General features: G+C 42.3%; 1 protein-coding gene across 2 annotated transcripts in view; it reads right to left on the bottom strand.

Moving 5' to 3' along the window:
- GADL1 (glutamate decarboxylase like 1) overlaps positions 1-18,876 on the bottom strand; it is a 134,164-nt gene that overhangs the window by 34,675 nt on the left and 80,613 nt on the right. The window contains exons 13-15 of one of the 2 annotated variants that reach the window (XM_032459372.1): positions 14,512-14,563; positions 5,810-5,899; positions 337-635 (exon numbers count right to left, since the gene is read on the bottom strand). In XM_032459372.1, the coding sequence (XP_032315263.1) occupies positions 378-635; positions 5,810-5,899; positions 14,512-14,563 (400 nt within the window). In that variant the 3' untranslated portion in view covers positions 337-377. Of the gene's footprint in view, positions 1-336; positions 636-5,809; positions 5,900-14,511; positions 14,564-18,876 lie in introns of those variants that run through there. The other variant, XM_032459373.1, reaches the window with a different exon arrangement.

The raw sequence follows: 18,876 nt of genomic DNA, 5'->3' as shown, positions 1-18,876 counted from the left end.
ATGAGTCCTCAAAATACACAGCAGAGCTCAGAATGTGTATGGACGCATATACACTCGTGTGAACACGCACGCACGTGCAGGGAGGAAATGAAGTGAAGCTGGGGCCCTGAAACCCGGCCGGCAAACCCAGGAAGGGGGAGTCCTTGGAAGTCCACGATCGTGCCCATCTCATCTTCAAGTGCTGTTAATCAGAAACCTGCCAGGAAGAGCACTAAATTCTCTCCAAAGATACCTGGAATATCACATGAAGTTATACCACCAAATAAGCAGTAAAACAATAAACCCATCAAGTAGGTTCTAAAAGATTTATTCCTTGTCTCCTGCTGAGGAGAAAGGAGCCTTTTATAAATAAACTAACGCTGTCACAAATCTGCAGCTCAGTGCAAGAGAAAGCCGTCGAAATGACCATCCACGAGTACAAAAAGGCAGCTCGTTAATGACTTCGGAGCATGTAACTTTTGCTGTTGTAATGCAGGTTTATTTATGAAAGGTCGACAAAAGAGGAAATCTTCTGCATCGGAACACCGAGTGACGAGGAGGCAAAGCAAGCGGACGGAGCTTCCAGTTATGTTCTCTGGGTCCTGCTCCTTCAACTTTATCTTTGGCGTCTCTCCCTTGCCTTCTGCACCTGATTGCTGAGGTGAGAAGAAACAAGCACGCGTCACCTGACTTGGAGTCACTTCAGAGAGCAAAGAACGCCTCTGCCCTGTGCGGGCAGCTCTCGGGAAGCCCTGGGAAGCTGCTGCCACTCGCACCGCGGCAAAGCCTCTGAACGTGAAGCCGGTGCAGACAGCGTGGGCGTTTTAGGAAAGAGACAAGGAGGGAGACAGAGAGAAGTGGGAAGCGAGGACAAATTACATACTAAGTCTGGGAGCAAGTCATGAGAGAAGACAGTTTGCAAACTAATTGATTGACTAGGGTAATATAATGGTCTCCAAAGAAGATCGCCCGCCCTTGGTATATAAGGACAAGATTAAGGCATCTCTGAAAATTTTTAAATTTTAAGTCCATCCTTGAAAAGCCTTATTTTGAAGAGAAAGAAAAATACCCTAAGATATCACTCATATGTGGAATCTAAAAAAAGAAAAAAGAAGATACTAATGAACTCATCTACAAAACAAAAACAGACTCACAGACCTAGTAAACAATCTTATGGTTACTGAGGGGAAAGGGGGCGGGAAGGGATAAACTGGGAGTTCGAGATTTGCAAATATTAACTAGCATATATAAAACAGATAAACAAGTTTATTCTGTATAGCACAGGGAACTGTATTTAATGTCTTACAGTAATCCATAATGAAAAAGAACATGAAAACAAATATATGTATGTATATGCATGGCTGGGACATTATGCTGAACACCAGAAACTGATACATTATAAACTGACTATACTTCAATTAAAAAAAAGTTGAATAATAAACCATTGTGTGGTTCTACCATAAAACAAAAACTTAATTTTGTGTATTTTTAAACGCACCTATTATGTTTAAAATTTTATACATGTAGATGATTTTAAAACAATAAACACATATTGAAGTAAATGCTCAATTTTTCTTTACCTGTTAAGAGATTGTGGTCAAACCTGGACGGCCTTTGTCTGGATAAATACACAAGGACGCTATGGTTTCACTGGGTCAGGTATTCTGTACTCGGCTTTATTATTACTGTTTCTGTTGTTGTTATTATTTTCACAAAAGCAATATACAGTAATTGCTGAAAATTAAGAAACTGCGGAAGACTACAAAAGAAAGAAAAAATCACCCATTGCTGAAATGTTTTGATGCCATTGTCTGCCCCGTACCTAACTGCAGACACTATGTTACATGTAAGTATCTGTGTACATACAAACTGCAGCTTCTCAAAACTGGCATCATACTATCATGACTATTTTATAACTTATTATTTCAATTAATAATAAATTATGAATCGGTTATTTTGGAACAGAGTTTTAATTGCCTATGCATGAGAAATTTGCATATAAATTACACACTACATTTTAACCAGCTCCTTATAGTTGAATATTTAGGTTCTTTTAAATTTCTTGCCACTCATGCCTGCGGCTCGGGCATGGAGGCCTTGAGATGCCGAGCAGGGTGGACTAGCTTTTGTCGTGTGGACCAGTCCTTCTCAAGGGACTAGCACTACACCTCCAGGGAATATTTGTGACATTTGGGCAGGTGTTTTTGGTTTGTGTGATGTCTAGGGGTTGCTACTGGTGTTTAGAGGGTGGGGACCAGAGATGCCAGCTGCCCCAGAACCTGACTCTGGGTTACATGCCAAGTGCAAACCCCTCTGTGCCCATTTTTTTAAAATGCTAAGCTTTCTCCTACCATGTACATCAAGGGGAAAATGTCTTCTTCAATGTTTTCCAAAGAGTTGTGCACCTTTTGTGAAAATCTGTCACTAACACCCTCCATCCTTGTGATTTGCACCAGCACCACAATCTACTGAGAAGAGTCTGCATTTGTAGATGGTTCACCACGATTCTGAGAGTCTGTGTGAGGATCTTATCAAGTCCTCTTGTCTTCCAGTGTTGTCATGCCAAATATTTCTGAGACAAAGCACATCTCTTTATTACAAAGATTCTTTTCCCTTCCAATTACATGTAAGGTCTTCTACTGCCTTTTACAAAATTACGTGTAGGTGGGTCATAGTTTCTACTGGCATCAGTGCAGGAGAGTAAAAGGAACGTTAACAGTGTTTATTATACACAGGGGTCGTTGGTCTATCGGGTTTAAAGCTGCTACGGTGAAGAAGACAGAGCCAGCCCGAAGCTTTGGGCAGAGTGTGGGTCTGACTGTGTGGAGAGGGAGGAAATACACAGGAGGCAGAGGCCAGAAAAGAGGCAAGTGCCACCTGCACAGGGAAGGAATGAAGACCTAGGATACCGCGATGCCTGAAAAGATCAGAAAGAAGCACATTTCCTGATGACATCTTAAAAAGAGAAGCGGTTGGAACTCAGTGGTCGAACACAGTGTCACAGAGTGGTCGTCAGAGTGTCATTAGACTGCAGAGTGACTGTGATCTCAAAGGAGGTCTCACACACATGCGTGCACACACACACACACACGCATGCTTACACACCGTGAAACTCCAGATCAGTTACCAAATAGCTCTCTGCCTTCCTGCTGCCAGGGGAAGACTTATCATGCCGCCGATTCTGAAGTCTGATGGCTCAACTGGACACTGGTCTGAACTGGAGGGGCCAAGCCTTATTCTGTTTATTTATTTGTTTGTGATTCTGCATCCAAGATAAACCCCAAAATAAATTTCAAGGGTGCTTTAAGTACATTCCAGGTTATCAGTCCTCCACTTGCATTCTCGAACTACAGTAAGCATAAAACCACACAGACCAACAATAGATATCTTTGCCTCCCATTCTTGGGAAATTCACGCACAGACACCCATGCCGAGAGACAGGATGAGAGGAAACTAGGAATCTGGGAACCAGTGACGATTTGTCTGCAGCACACATGTTTATGAATTGGAAACAACCAGAACAATTAAGACACTATGATACCAGACTGGGCGAGGGCACCATGGCTTTAAATGACAGGAGAGTGTTCCCAAAATGAAGGGACAGAGAATCGTGGATGTTAACCAAAGGAGAATCACTGTGGGCAAGTCCTGGGGACAGAAGAGAACGACCTGATTCATAGTCGATTTCCAGTTAAGATTAAAAGTGTTTTCTGGGCTGAATTATCTGACTTTATGTCTCATTTCTCAATTTCAAATTTTCCAAGATTAGACAATGTAAGTATTTCTTGAAGTAAAGGGAGAGAAAGTCAAAACTGTCCCTAAACATAACAGGACGATTTAGTTATCCTGATCCGGGTCCACGCAACAGTACTGAGTCCGCAAAACACGGATATTACCTTCTCGACTGCTTAGCAATGGAAAAGCGAGAAAAATGGTAGCTGTATTGTTCCCCACTGCAAGCCATTATCCCACCCCACCCCCAATGCCACCAGAAATGTCTGTTGCCTTCCATCCAAGTGGAAACTGTCCTCGGAAACCTCAGTAGTAAATTCTCACGCTGTCCAGTTCTGGTTTCCTTTCATGAGCTACTTATCGTCTGAAATGTGTTCTTTAACACTTCCCCATTTGCAGCATGTGACAAAAACGTAAGTGAAATCCAAGGAGCGCGGCACTGAGGGCTCATGGAGGGCTTGTCTGGGCAAAGGTACAGGCACACCAGCCACGTCTCCCCATCTCGGATGCCTGGCCTCAGGGTGGACCAGGAGAGGGACACTGACATATTAGGGACGTACTGTGAACCTTGCAAGAGGCTTAATGAGCCATAAATAAACCAGAAGTGGTCTGAGACTGAGGAAGATGCCACAGGAGAGGACCCAGGAGGCTCTGGAATCAAGACCATGGTCTTCACTCCTCCTCCTAACCAGGCACAAATTCTAGGCACATTGTCATGGAAGGCGAGGTCCCCGTGCGTCCCCCTGCCTGCTGCTCTCCTCCCACTCCTGCCGCTGCCCCTCTGCCCCCTGGGGTCTCCATCCCACCCTCCTGTCTTAAGATTCTTCCCAGAACCCACTTCTCCACAGTTGTCCCCAACTCGCATCTACTTATTGCCGGATTCCGCTCTAGTGTCACACATCAGGGTAGGTATCCAGGGTAGGTATCCTTTCTCTCTGCTTTCACAGGCTTTCTCTCCAACCAGGCACCTGCTAATTACCATGTGTTGATCTCTGTATTCATCTGTCTCCCCAACTATGAGCTTCCTAGGGCAGGGACCAAGCCCCTTCTGTTTGTGTCTCTGGTGCCAGGCATAGTGAGCGCTTGGTCTGTTTGCCTAACTGGGAAGCTTTCCCTTTTCTTCTAGAGGCTGTCACCTGTAAAAGCTGCTAAAACTCTCATTGACTTCCCCCCCGAGGGTAGAGAGGAGTTTGCAGAAGTTGGGGCTGTTACTAAACAGGCTCATGCCACTAGCTGAGCTGGAGAGGGAGGAGGCAAGGGACACAGGATGCCCTATCGATGGTACGTGACATGGCCACAGAGTCCTCAGGGGACTGCTCACTGACTCAATTCAATCTACACTGCGTCCACGCAGCAGGGGAGTGGGACAGTCCAGCAGGACTGACTCAGGAGACTGCATAGTTCTCGGGAACCCGGGTTAAGGGCAGGCCTCTCCCTGGCAGGGCCATGCCAGGGGAGGTACAGGAGCAACCCAGGAAGACTCCAGCACTTGGGGCTTCTCCTCACTCTGGGTGGTCAGCCCTCACCAGCTGAGTGTGAAGACACGTTCCCCACATTTAGTTCAACGATCAGTTCAAATTCATTGCTGGCATCTTTTTTCTGTTTTATCCCATTACCCCCCCGGGCATAAGCTTTTTAGCCACCTTCGTTGGTGGAAAGAACAGAACGTCTCACACTCACAAACGGCACCAGATTTAGACTTCAACATGATCTGCGTGTGAGGTGATGCGAACAGTCACAGACATGCACCAGCAGAGCTGAAGGAAGAAGCCACTCATTGCATGGCTTTAACAACTTGGGTCCTGTCACCAGCTCACATTCTCTGAAATGCACTGGGAATCAGAACTTCTGACAGATTCTACAACCCTTGTGCAAACAGCATGGTTATCCTAAGTGTGTGTGTCAACTATGTTGATCTGTCAAACGTTAACTGTACTTACAATGGTTTGGCAAGTCATTAGCTTTTTATAGACTAAGAACCAGCTTCTCTAGATCTTCAAGGAGTTCTTACAAGTACAGAATTATTTATAGGATCAACAGACAATGGGCACTGAGTCTATTTGATCCAAACGAAAAATACAGTGTGCTTATTACTCACCAAATGAAGTTTTGCCCAGAACTCCGGTCCTTCCTCCATCTCTCTGAGGCTCGGTGGAATGTACCAAAAGCAAATATTGGCATATTCAGGCTGAGGATTAAGAAATTTGAAAGTTGTTTTATTAATCTAAGATTAATCTTAGGATGCAATTAAACTCTTAGCTAGTTTTTAAAGAGTCATTATGTGTGTATTACGTTAATAACATCAGAATCTGATAGAGTAGGCAACCACTCTGCCTCACTTCTGCTAACAGCTTACTGGGAAATCTCCTTCTCAGTTGGGTGCACCTAGAAACTCTTCCCTCTAGAGAAGAGATGAGCACAAGAATAAGTATCATGAAGCTTGAAGCTGACTCAACCCAGCTCTGAACATCAGTCAGCGCCTGATACACAGATCCCCAGAGATGCCCTGCTTCCTCCTTCTTCAACGCCTCTCCTTTAGCTCCCACACCACCATATCCTTCCAATAACTCCTTCTTTACTTAAGGCAGCCGAAGGTGTCTTCTACTGTGTGCTACACTTGACAAATGCAAAGTCCCCGGTCTCCTGTGAGTGGATAACATACGACCCACCTGGGCTTCACTTAACCAGCCCTGCTGTGACCCTCGTCAATACAGCTTCAGAAGGAAAAAAAAAAAAAGAGCGTTGCTTCAACTCCTGGCTCTCAAGTACCAGTGTCAGGAAGGGTGTGAGTCAGATAGAGGGCTTGCTCAAAATGCAGACTCTCAGTCCTTGGGCTCAAAATGCCCAGAGCCTGACCAAGTCCGGCAGAGACACGGCTGAAGAACTGGCATTTTTAAGAAGCATTTCAGGTGATTCTGAAGTGAGGAGTGCATGATCTATATTTGATAAACTCTGATCTAAAGCAGCCATAGCCTAGCCATCTTCTTTAGAAATCTAGCTTTGTTTTTTTTCTATCAGAAACAATTTGGTTCAATGTGAAATAAGGTTCCAGAACGGCTTCCATGCAACCATTGTCACATAGACAAGGGGCTCTCCATCGCACTCTGCACCCTCACGGGACGAAAACACACGGCATGCCAAAGGCCGTCACAGACTTGTATTCAATGAGCAGGTGATTAGGGACATGATGTTGGGGGGTTTTGAATGAGACACACAGAATCGTATTCAGGAAAGCTTGTGGTCATGTCCACCCACTTGGCACTTTTCTCATCTGATTCTTGGGGCTGACGGTATTTGAAATGACTTCCATTTTTTCACCACAAACACAGTTCATAGATAATAACCAGGGTTATAATAGTTCCCAATAACCAACAGAGTTATGCTTCAGTGTCAAAGCATTTCAGAAAGAGGAAAAGAAACAGTGATCATCTCATATCTTAAAATACTATAAAATACTATAGTTTTGATGTTGGTGGATTCTAAATTACAAGTGATAGCCCAGAAACATTCCCGGCTCAAGGAGATAAGCTCTTGATCTGATCATCCTTTCACCTGTGAAGTCTGTAATGTACTTATTGGATTTGACCAAAATAATTAATTAAAAAAAAAAAGAGCTACAAATCTTCAAAACACAGAGTAGTTCAAAATGGAGTACTGTGTAATTCAACTCAGTTTCCACCAACATTTATCATGAGCCTACAACAGTCTTTACGAATCTGCACAATGTACACTTGGCTGTCTAATTTATAATTAATTTGGTTTCTCTAGAATAGAATGTACTGGCTTTCAAATTATTTAATCACTTAATGTGAATAAATCTTTTCAAATAAAGTAACTGTGGTTGATTAGAAAGTAGAAAAAAATACAGTTATTATTGTTCATCAGATTCTAGGAATTTGTGTCTTAATATCAAGGGAAGATTTTTTTTCCAGATACCATTTGTGCCAGTTATCAATCTACTCCCTCTCAGCTACATATCCATCTTTTCTTTATGTCTTACAGTAATGGAGGGGGGCTCTATAAATATTTCTCCTTACCATCTGGTCCAGTAGGAAACTATCAGCAGAGGGTGCTGGAGGGACACAGGAGAAGGATGAGCTACCTCCTCCTGGTCCTGTGTGGTCACCTCGTGGGTCTCCTGCAGTAGGTGTGGTTCCTCTCAGCAGCACTGATGACCCCCCTAAAAAGCGTCCCTCAGCACCACCCCTTGGGGTGGCTTCACAGCAGCCTGGCCACTGGGGGACACCCATAGATATTTGTTCCCTGCACACTCTCCTTGGGGGGAACTTCAGAGGGAAGGGCTGCCAGCCAGGTGCCTTGCCTTGGATGGCTTCTCTGACACCTGTGGGGGCAGCTCAAGTAAGTTCCAGGATACGGCAGTGCCCTGAAATCAGTGTCCTCCAGCACTCCAGCGGGTGGAATCCTAGACACCCCACCAGGGTGACACCTCAGTGGACCTCCCTGCCATCCCATGAGCCACACTGCGCCCTCTCCAACCAAGTCTGCCTCTCAGCTATCTCAGCTCTAGAAGTGATGGCTGTCCTCTATAGTATTGGCTATTTCTGTGTTTTGTAGGGTCTGTTTCTCTCCTGTGAGGCAATCTCCCACGACTCAAAACCTCTGATAATAATTCTTTGTTTTTTTAATACAAAGTCTTCACAGAGTTGCATATCATCCTTGTGGAGGGGCCACGCCAATCCTCCCCGTATCGTTCCTGACTTCAGTACACCTGCTGCTGAAGCCACCAGAGAAATTCTCCATGTGCTGCGTTCCCACTTCAAATTACTGTGCATTTTTTGTCTTCTGGCTGGATCCTCATACATCATGAAATTAGCCATTCTTTTTCATTTGCATGGCAGCATTATGAATCATTTTGCAATTGTTTTTATCTGCTACCAGATCTGCCCTGTATTTTATCAGTTGGGACCAAGACCTTCTGAACCACCTTCTAAATCTGCTTCCTTTCATAAGTTTCAGTTTAGATATTTTGGAAATGACAAATCTGTGATGTCTCTGCCCAGTCTCTTATAGCATGGTGTGGCTTCAGGGCTGTGACATTTGAAAACTGGTGAAGCCCTTCTGACACTTCATTTTATTGGAGGAAATTTGATGCTCCATTTGGTGGAATACCTTTACTAGAGTCACTCCCCAAATTATTAAAAGTTGGAATAAACATCCCTTGAATGTTCACAAGGAACATATTTAAGTTTTTCCTGTCTCTTTGCCCCTGTAGCTTCTATTTTATACAAAGATGTACTTCAAGAGGCTTCAAAGCCCTAGATTTCAGACTAGAACCATTACCTGCCACTGAATTCCCTACATGTGTGAAAGCCTGACCTCTTAGGACTACATTCAGTCCATGCCGCCTAACACCACAACATTGAGAAGGTATGAGAAGGAATCCAAGTGTCTAAACCAGATAGATGATGAAGGGTACAGAAATCCTGTAGCAGTAAAAGCATTGTCATAATCTTTAAAAATTCATAGAGAGGCAGAAAAGTATCACTAAAGAAACGATGGGTTCATCCTATCTTGATTGTCAAAGAGAGAAAAAATATAGATATATTTCAAGAATAAATCTTTGATGTCAATTCCAGCAAGGATAATTTAGCAAGTAATACGAGACCCTTACGGGGGAAAATGTTAATGGTCACCAAGACGGAATAGCTTGCATTCTTTAAAGCTGAGTTTTGTCAAAAGAAATTCAACTCTCTTGCTTCAATGTCATTAGATTAATAATAATAATCATAATCATAAAAAACAACAAAGCTAGCACTGTGCTTTTTAATAAATAAAAATGGAGAATCTAGCACATAGACTGAAATAATCAATCATGTAAATTTTAGCATGGAGAAGGGGGTCATGGTGAATTTTACCTGACTTCAAGCTCACAAGTTTTAATTATCTGGTTGGAGTACTGAAACATTTCAAAGGCAGCATGTAGTGGCACGAAAAGCCTGGCTTTTGGAGTCACATGGATGTGGTCTGAATCCCAACTTCATCAAGTGTTTGCTTGGACAAGTGTCAAACTCTCTAAGCTTCAGCTCCTCTATAAAATGGAGATTATATTGTCTCCTCCACAGAGTTGGTTTGGTGAGTAAAGAGATTATTTCCAATATTTACCACCATATCTGCCACCCAGAAGCCATTCTAGCAGTGTAGTGACTGTTATTTGGAGCTATATTGATAGAAAGAGCTGCTCTTTTCAAGTGGATGGGCAGCCCCAGCCCCACTAAAGTCTGTACTGGGTGAGACACATCCCAGTGTTAATTTCTGCCTACATATTTGAAGGGGAACTTTAAAAAAGTATAGCATGTTCAAAGAAGAGCAATGGAAATGTTCAACTTAATAAGAATTAAGCACAGAATAGAACTCAAAATTTTCTATGTTGTAGATACTGGACCAGGCACTGGGATGTGAAAAATGACTTACACTTTATGCTTTATCTCTAGGAACTCAGAGAATAGTAACGGAGTGAGGTGAAGGCAGTTACACTGCATGGGATGAGCATTTCAAAAGAGGACATTTCTCCTAACCCAAGAAACATTCCTGGCAAAACAAACAGTACACAGGTAGCAGCCAGTGTGTTCAGGGCGAATGCAAGCACTTGGAATGAATAGCTGGCAGGGTGTACTGGGGAGAGGTGATACTGGGAATAGAGACGGGCACCCTTTCATGAAGAGCTTCCCCATCCACCACGCTTGAGAGTTCAGACTTGATCCCAGAGGCAACTGGAGAGTTTCAGTCTAGGGACTAGATTTCATTTTCCAAAGTCCACAGTGTGGCTGCAGTGCGGAGACGGGCTAAAGGGGTCTAAGACTGAAGGAGGGGATGAGTGGGGAGACAGCGCCAACCTCAGGATTGGGGGTGGGTGGGTGGCTGAGCCATGGTGATGGCTTTAGGAGTAGGGAAGGGACATAGCGAAGACAGCATCAAGATTTTGTGTTTAGAGAGATCATAGTTCCAACGAAAAAGAAGAATGAAAAATTTTGGTGAAGAAGACGGCCACACCTCAGCTTTAGAAACGTGAGTTTGAGCTGCCAGTTGGGAGCCTCATTGAAAATTCCAGGATGCACCTGTACACAAAGGACTTGAATTTAGGAGACAAGTCAAGGATGGAGACATTATTGAGACTATTGATGACAAAGGTCTAGATGTGGATAAAACATTTCAGGGAGAGTATGTGGACAAAATAAAGGACCAAAGACAAAAGAGTGGACATTTAAGCAGGAACCAGATGAACAGACCTTCAAATAGAGACTGAGAAGAAACAGTCACATGGGAAAGGAGAAATACTGGGAGAGAAAGTCAAAGAAACCAAGGCAGGAGAGAATTTTAAGAGAGATGGCATGGGTAACGGTACAAAATGCGGCAGAAGTCCACCAAGAGAACATTAAAGAATGTGCACTGGATTTAGCAGTTAGAAGGCTGCTGTGATGTATATAAACTATATAAAAACATTTTAAAAACTGTAAATTGCAATGTACTTGATACAAATTAATAGTAGGATTCAGTAAGTATTAGAATACGAATACTCAGAGCTTCCTGGAAGAGGAATAAACTGTGAATTCTTTTACACAGGAAATGTTCGGGCAGAAGTTGACCTCCTGCTACAAGAACTGTCAAAAGAGGTTTCCTGCATTGAGCAGGAAGTTGACCAGATGTCCTTGAAGATCCTTTCTAACTCAGAAAGTCTATGAAACCTAAACAACTCTTTCTAATGCAGAACTCGGGAAGAGAAAAACAAAAAGTTGAATAATTATGACTCTCCCAAGAGATCAAAATAAAATATGTGAATGATAGTATATACCTCTAGGAAAGCATCTATTAGATCTTAGATCCAATGTGGAAAAATAGAGATATGATTTTCAGGGGCTTATGAATAATGCAGAATTCATTTGAAATGATAACTTTCAATCATCTTCAAGAAGATAGGCATTATTTTTGTTCTTTTCAGGAAAAGATGTTCAGGTCCTGGGCCCTCCGTCTTGTGGTGTTCATTTACTCTTTCTAATGTTCCACTTAACACTCTCACTGCCATCTGCTTAACAGTGGAAAATACACATGTAATTATAGACTTTGATTTTCCCTAAATTGAAAGACTTACAGTTTCACAGACTTGGGTGCCCAGCAAACCTTTGAATCTCTTCCCTGAAGCGTGCATTAGGGCTCTATTTAATCAACCCAAAGGAGGCATTTGTTAACAAAAAGAGGCTACTCAATTCGACATTTATATGTGAAATTCAAGGTATAAATTTACTTTATTTCTCCAAATGGATACAGAGAAAAGAGGAAAATGCAGATCACACACAAAACCCTTTATAAAGAGAAACGCTAGAATACCATGGAAGAAGCCACCTTCACTACTTTGGGGCCATCTGGCTCCCAGAGATAAAATATCCAAAGTCGAAGGCTGCCTAATGATTAAAATGCACCTTAACTTTCATTACAAGAAAATGAATGTTTGCAACTCCCTAGATGATGGCAGGAGGTTCCCCCATCAATTTCTAAGCCTTTAGGAAGAATATATAAATAACTTTTGAATCAGCTGATCATTTTTCTCATGACTTTTTCTCTTAGCTCTACCGAAAGACTGTGCGGCTGTGAGGTGAACAGCATTTTCCATAAGCCCTACAGCTCCCACAGCCAGAGAACTAAAGGAGGCAGTTCAAACTTGAGAAGACAAAGAGGCAACTCAACCTCGAGAAAACAAAGATGGCAACTCCAACTCAAGAAAGGCAAAAAGGTGATTCAAACCCAGACTCAAGCCAATCACAAAGCCGTTATTTCATCCTTACGTGTTAAGCGTGCATCTCTAGAAAATCCAGACATGTTTTTCTATAGTTATGACATTATCATGCAATAATGGAGTTACTGATTATTCCTACCAGTTCACATTAGAAATTCCCCAAGTGTTCAGAATTTACTTTTTATAATTGGCTCATTCGAAACGGGACTCCAGCAGGCCTGTCTGCTGCCTTTGGGTGCTATGCCTCTTGAGCTTCTTTGACCCCTGAAGTGGTCGTCATCACCCCTTCATTATTCCTTCACGCCACTGACCTGTTGAAGAAACCAGGTCAGCTGTCCTGTAGAATCTTCCACATCTGAAATTTGTCTTCTTGCTTCTTGTTGTGTTACCAGAAAGCCGTTTAAATGTGGATTCTTCTGCTCTCTTTGTAAGTTCCTCTATATCCCTAGTTTTCAGGAAGTTTGGATTCTTAGAACCTTCTAATCTGATGCCCCCTTTGCAGACAGTGGTGGAAGCCATGGTCAGGATTCTCTGGGGCAGAGTTTCCCAGAGTCGTCGGAGGACCACATCAGGACTGTCTCCGTATCTCCCCTGAGTTACTACAACAGTCTCCTAGTCTGTCTGGCTTATTCTTATCTCGTCCTCCCCTCACCACCACCACCACTCACTCCCACGCTTCTCAGGACATCCAGAACAATCTTTAAAAATGAAAGTCAGACAACCCTCTGTTTACAATTTCTCCAATGATCACACTTGGAGTAAAAGCCAGAGTCTTTCCATGATCTCCCTGACTCCACCTGCTCTGGTCTCTGCCGACCGCTCCAACACCATCACCCACTCTATGCACCCCACTCCCATGCTTAATGCACCTTCTTTTGGCTCCTCAAACACATAGAACTCTGTTCAGCTTTAAGTCTGGGCAGTTGTTTGCTGATTCTACCTAGAGTGCCTTTCCCTCGAGCATCTGCAGGGCACGCTGCTTACATCACCAGCAGGTCTCAGCGCCGAGACACCCCAGGCTCTACGCACTCCACCCAAACCAAGCAGGCCACCCACACCCACACCCCCATTTCAGCATTCTCCACTATTTATTTTCATTATGGTACTTACCACATCTGGAACCGTCTAATAGGCTACTTGTAATTATTTATTATGTCCCATGAATCTGTTTTATTGTTTTCTTAAGACTTCCCCTAACCTGACGTTTCCTGTGTATGAATTTGCTTGTTTATTGCCTGTCACTTTCCCTTTGAATGTAAACACCCTGACAGTAGGAAACTTCCCAGTCTTGTATCTCCAATGCCTAGAACTGTGCCTGCCACATAACAATTGCTCAATAAATCTTGCTGAATGAATGGATACCCAGACTGCTTATACACAGGATAGGTCCCTAGGCTGCAGTCTCCAGGTGATTTTTACATCATTTAAAAAATTGCTATAAAGTATATGCTATAAGAGGATCTGAGAGAACCTCACACTTTATATTTCTTAAAAATTAGGATTAAGTATTATTCTTCATGTTTTCTAACCATATACTTTAGGAGAAAAAAACAATGTTGTCTATCTTTGTAACCACCTTATTTCTTACAAAGCAAACAATCCAACAACAAAATAACTTACTTTCCCATTGCTCCAAAGCTAATATGCTCTCACTATTTTATAAAAAGACAAAGCTATATGCATTATTGCACATTCACTTAATTGATTTTCCACATGCAGGCATGACTATAGCACAGCTGAGTATCTGCAGTGCAATCATTGTGCAATTTATATATCAAGACAGAGGTCATAATTTATTCAGTATTATCCTTGGTAAGTATTATTGAACACTTTAATTTTCAATACTTAAAGGCAAGTGTGTTCTCTGTGAACCCAACAAAGGAAAAACTCTCACTAACAGAGCAAATTAACATAATGGACTCTATGAATTAAGATAATGACTTGTTTCTAAGTCTGCAACACAGAAACCAACGAAATATAACAGATTAGAAAATTACCACCTGCATCACTGCTGACGGACAAAATCACAGCACAGTTCTGTAATCACTTACCTCCATCAGTAACTTGAATCCTTCTCTTTTCTTGATTTCTTCTACTAGGTACCTAAAAAACAAAATCACAATGAAATTTATAGTCTGCAATCTGAAAATTCCATGAACATGACTGACATTCAATGAAACCGTGATTCCCGATGCAGAGACAAGGCTTAGAAATAAGCACGGGTCTAGGCACAGGTATGGATTTAGAAAGAAGCTGCTGAACCTACTGCAATGGCTGGGAGCCTGAGTAAAAAGATACAGCTTTTTGATGAGACGATGTCTATCTTACATGTTAGCATCAGACGTTAACCCAAGTGTGAAAGTCACAAAAAGCAGGTTGGATATAGATCTCTGACCATGTGGGATTCACATTCATATATCTGATGGGGATTTAGTGTAGGTACTTAAACCACCTGGCCGGCTTGGAGGAAAGGGTTTCTGGTGTGTAGTCTTGCTTGTCAGCTCTTTTAAGATCCAGGAAGCTCAGCATCATCTTCCCCAAGATGAGGCCAGAGGGAAGGAAGACTGGTGATGGGTACCACGCTACAGGTAAGTGGGGTGTAGCCATTGACAGAATGTCTATGAGGTCATCTCAAATGCCCCAAGCAAAGTGTGACGCTACGTGAGATATGAAGTCACACTGAGAATCTAGAGTAAATCGACATGGAATCTGCCCCCGGGCTTAATTATTGTCTATATAAAAAGATAAACTGAACTTGAGTCACATACCCATCCCTAAAATAATGATTGGCAAAGAGGATGGGCTTAGACCAATGCTCCCAGCAGGAATATTGCTAGCTATATAAAACCTTTAAGGTTCTGTTGGCAAGGAAGAAGGAAGAATGGTTTTTGGATGAACAGTCAGCAACGTCTGCATACTGGTTAAAGTTTAAAATGTTTCTGTATGAGAAGCCCCCTCAGAGCCTTTAATGTGCTAATGGACGTGTAGAATCTTCAAGAGAGGACTAATGTATTAGTCAGCACTTCCCAAACATTTTTGACTGTGGAAACTCTTTTTTGGAAGAGCATCTATTAAGATCTTCTGGAAGTCTATTACCCCACAGTGCACAGGTTCAGAAAAGCTAGCTTAGAAGTGCCTCTTCTATAGGGAACATAACCTCTTCTTAAATAAATCTTTAAATGAAATGAGTTTGGGGAGGGACTCCAAATAGGATTTGAGTCACTCCCGCCTACATTCATAAGATGATTTATTCCTTGCAACTTTTCAATATATGGAAACAGCCTAAAGATAAAAATACATTAAAAAAAAAAACAAACCTCTATTCTTATCTGATGCAAGTCAGGGGAAAAAAAAGATGTACATTGAGTTTTTGGATAAAATTCAGGAACCATAAACTACTTCTACCAAAAGGCATCCAGGTAAGTGGATTAAAAAAGCAACAACAGCTTCATCAAATTCACTATCCTTCCCACTAAGCTTAGCAAAAAAAGAGAGACGAGAGAAAAGAAATGTGCACATTAGTAAGCATTTCCACCAATCCTATTGGGTAGAAAACTCATTATGGTAAGATTCCAGCTCAGTTTTAAAGCATACATTAATGAAATCTTGCTCTAAAAACGCTTCCCCTCCTTTGCTTACAAATGTGCTTCCAACATTCAAGATCTTCAATTCTCCGCTGAGCTACATGAGTCCCTTTCATATTTGTGCATTCCATTTGCCCTTTGCAGGATGCACACTCCTTTCTGGGAATAGCCCTTCCAATCCTTTCCTCAGTTCACCAGCCACTTGGAGTCTCCCAGGGGTGCCTTGGACCGAGCATCTCCCCCAGTCTCATCTCCTCATCTGAAATTTCTTCTGATGCAACGGAGCCTCCCAGAATGCCTGAGATTTTTATTTTTCCATCTGCTTTCTGTATGCTCTGCATATATTAGAACATATTGCCTGGCTGGTGTGATTCATCACAGACACCTACATATTACACTCTACTGCATTGTGATGTCTTTAACATTACAAATATAAAGGAAAAAAATGAAAACACTGGCCCTTCCATTGTCTTCTAGACTCCCTCCTTCTTGTCACCTAGAGAAACACACCAGCACAAAAGTGCCGTTGTGTAACTGCTCACCTCTTCCGCAATGGTAACAATAAATCCCTCAGTGTTCATGCAAGTCAGTGAAATGTACTCCACTGGAAAGATTGCACAGACTGTGTGTCAAGGGAATAGATAAATGATACACTAGAGACCTAGCCGAGCAGCAGAATGGGAGTTCCTGAGCTGCTTGTTGTTGTTGAAAAGACTTACACACATGACTCTTCTCGACTTGCTTTAAAAATTACCCCTTAGTGAATATCCATTTGACTTGAGTGTCGTAACAAAGGTGTACAAGGTGCCCTCGGCAACCCTGGGTATCGTAACACATTTTCAGCTTTCCTAAGCAGATATCCGAGATGCATAATCACCTGCCTCATGCCAGAAATGGTGGTTTTTAAACCTCAGCCTTCTGGGTTTCAATCATGCTTAATAATCACATATTGCTTTAGGTTCCTAATGTCACTGGTTTTCAAACAAACAAAGGAGAAAGCATTTAGTCATGAATATTTCTTGCGACAAATGTTCTCTCATCAATGGGAAAGACAAGGGTCAAATGGAAATTAGGAAAAGCCTCAGAGATCTTCTAGGAACTAATTAGCTCCTTCTTGCTGGATTTCTGACAACTCATAAAATAGGAATCACTGTCCTCTTGACAAGGTCTGCTCTTCTTTTTCAAGGGAAGAGGGAGCAAGGTATCTGATCAGGGTGATGACTGTCTACTGGTCCATCAAAATCTGGTCCTTGAATCTGAAGGTCAATATACAAAACTTAAAACTAAGCTCCACTCAGATTCAGGCACGTGGAACACTGTTTCTATGGAATTGTGCAATCTTTACTGTAATATGCCAGGAGGAAAGACTTGCGCAGCCTTTCCCGTGTTTAGGAGACCCAGCCTAGGGTACGGCCTGGGAAATGGACATGCGATCTCAATCAGGCTGCTGACAGACATGCCCCTCAAACAGCAACACCATCTCATGTGTAGCTTTACTTTGCTAGAGCTGTTGTCTGCTGAAGGAAACCATACTTCTTGGAAACAAAACGATGTTGTTATGACTTAGAAATTAGGCCAATTAGAGTCTTCTGGCCACAGATGAGAATCAGTTCTGTTGGGTAAACTCTAAACCAAGTGGCCGCAGGTCAGTCGACTTGATAAGAAACTGGTATTTTAACTCTCACTCGCCAGTGGCTTGAACCGATCGTGCAGGCTCACATAACCACTGGTGGTTGGAGCTAGTCTGTACTGGCTAGTGAGAGCCAGCTGCTAAATGCTCAGGAATTTATAAACTGCAACTGCTGGTGGCCTGCAATTTTCCACGGCAGGAATATTTACACCACGGAAACTGGCAGACGTTACAAATTGGGACTTTTTTCCCTCCTCCTGAGACAGTTCACCAGCCCACAACGGCATGTAGTCTCCAGCAAAGAGAGCAGACCTCAAAAGTGGGAAAGTGGTTCGTCTTTCCTAAAGAACAGAATCGCAAATCATTCAATGTGAAAATAAAATCAGGAAAAATAAAGCACTTAGAGAATTCTTAATCCTAGAGAAACTTTCTCCAAGTTTATGATTTCACATTCATCCCAAGTGGCATGGCTAAAAGGACTCTGCCTTGGCACTTGGCCTTGGGGTGGGAGAACAGAACTGGAAGTGTTGGAGAGCAAGGATGTGGAAAGTTTAGGCAAGAAAACCATGATGACCAACAGCGGGACAGAAGAGGGATTATTTATCAGATATTTAAATACAGGTCACAGAGTCTGCAGTGATGCTCACAGAAATGTTCATTTAATTCAATTCAACTTGACAAACATTTACAACAATAAGTGTTGTTGAACTGAATTGAAATGTTAACATTTAGCCTCCTGTGATATTTCTCTGCGAAAATTAGAAAGTATCCTTAGACAAATTAAATTCCACCCTGAGATGAATGTTAACTTTATAATAAATACGATCATCAAATATTTATATCTAGCCTTGTTTCAGGACACCTGTCATTGAATTGCTTAGCAGCTTAGATAAAATAGTGCAAAGATTCTACCATACTTAAATAGTATGGGAAAAATATAAATAAGGGAACAGAGCTTTCCGAACTTTTACTTTAGTTTAGTAGGAAACTATGAATATTTATGGTAGACAGTTTCATGCTTTCAACACAGGGTAGTTATCTCTCTACTTCTTTTGGTGGGGAAGGGAGGGCAGGTAATTAGGTTTCTTTCTTTCTTTTTTTAGAGGAGGTACGGGGGATTGAACCCAGGACCCAGTGCATGCTAAGCATGTGCTCTACCACTGAGCCTCCCCCTACCTCCCCACCTCTAATGAAGGCTGTTC

This window comes from Camelus ferus, chromosome 17 (assembly GCF_009834535.1).
Source record: "Camelus ferus isolate YT-003-E chromosome 17, BCGSAC_Cfer_1.0, whole genome shotgun sequence".
In the NCBI taxonomy this organism is placed as follows: Eukaryota; Metazoa; Chordata; class Mammalia; order Artiodactyla; family Camelidae; genus Camelus; species Camelus ferus.
This window is presented reverse-complemented; position numbering and strand designations above follow the sequence as displayed.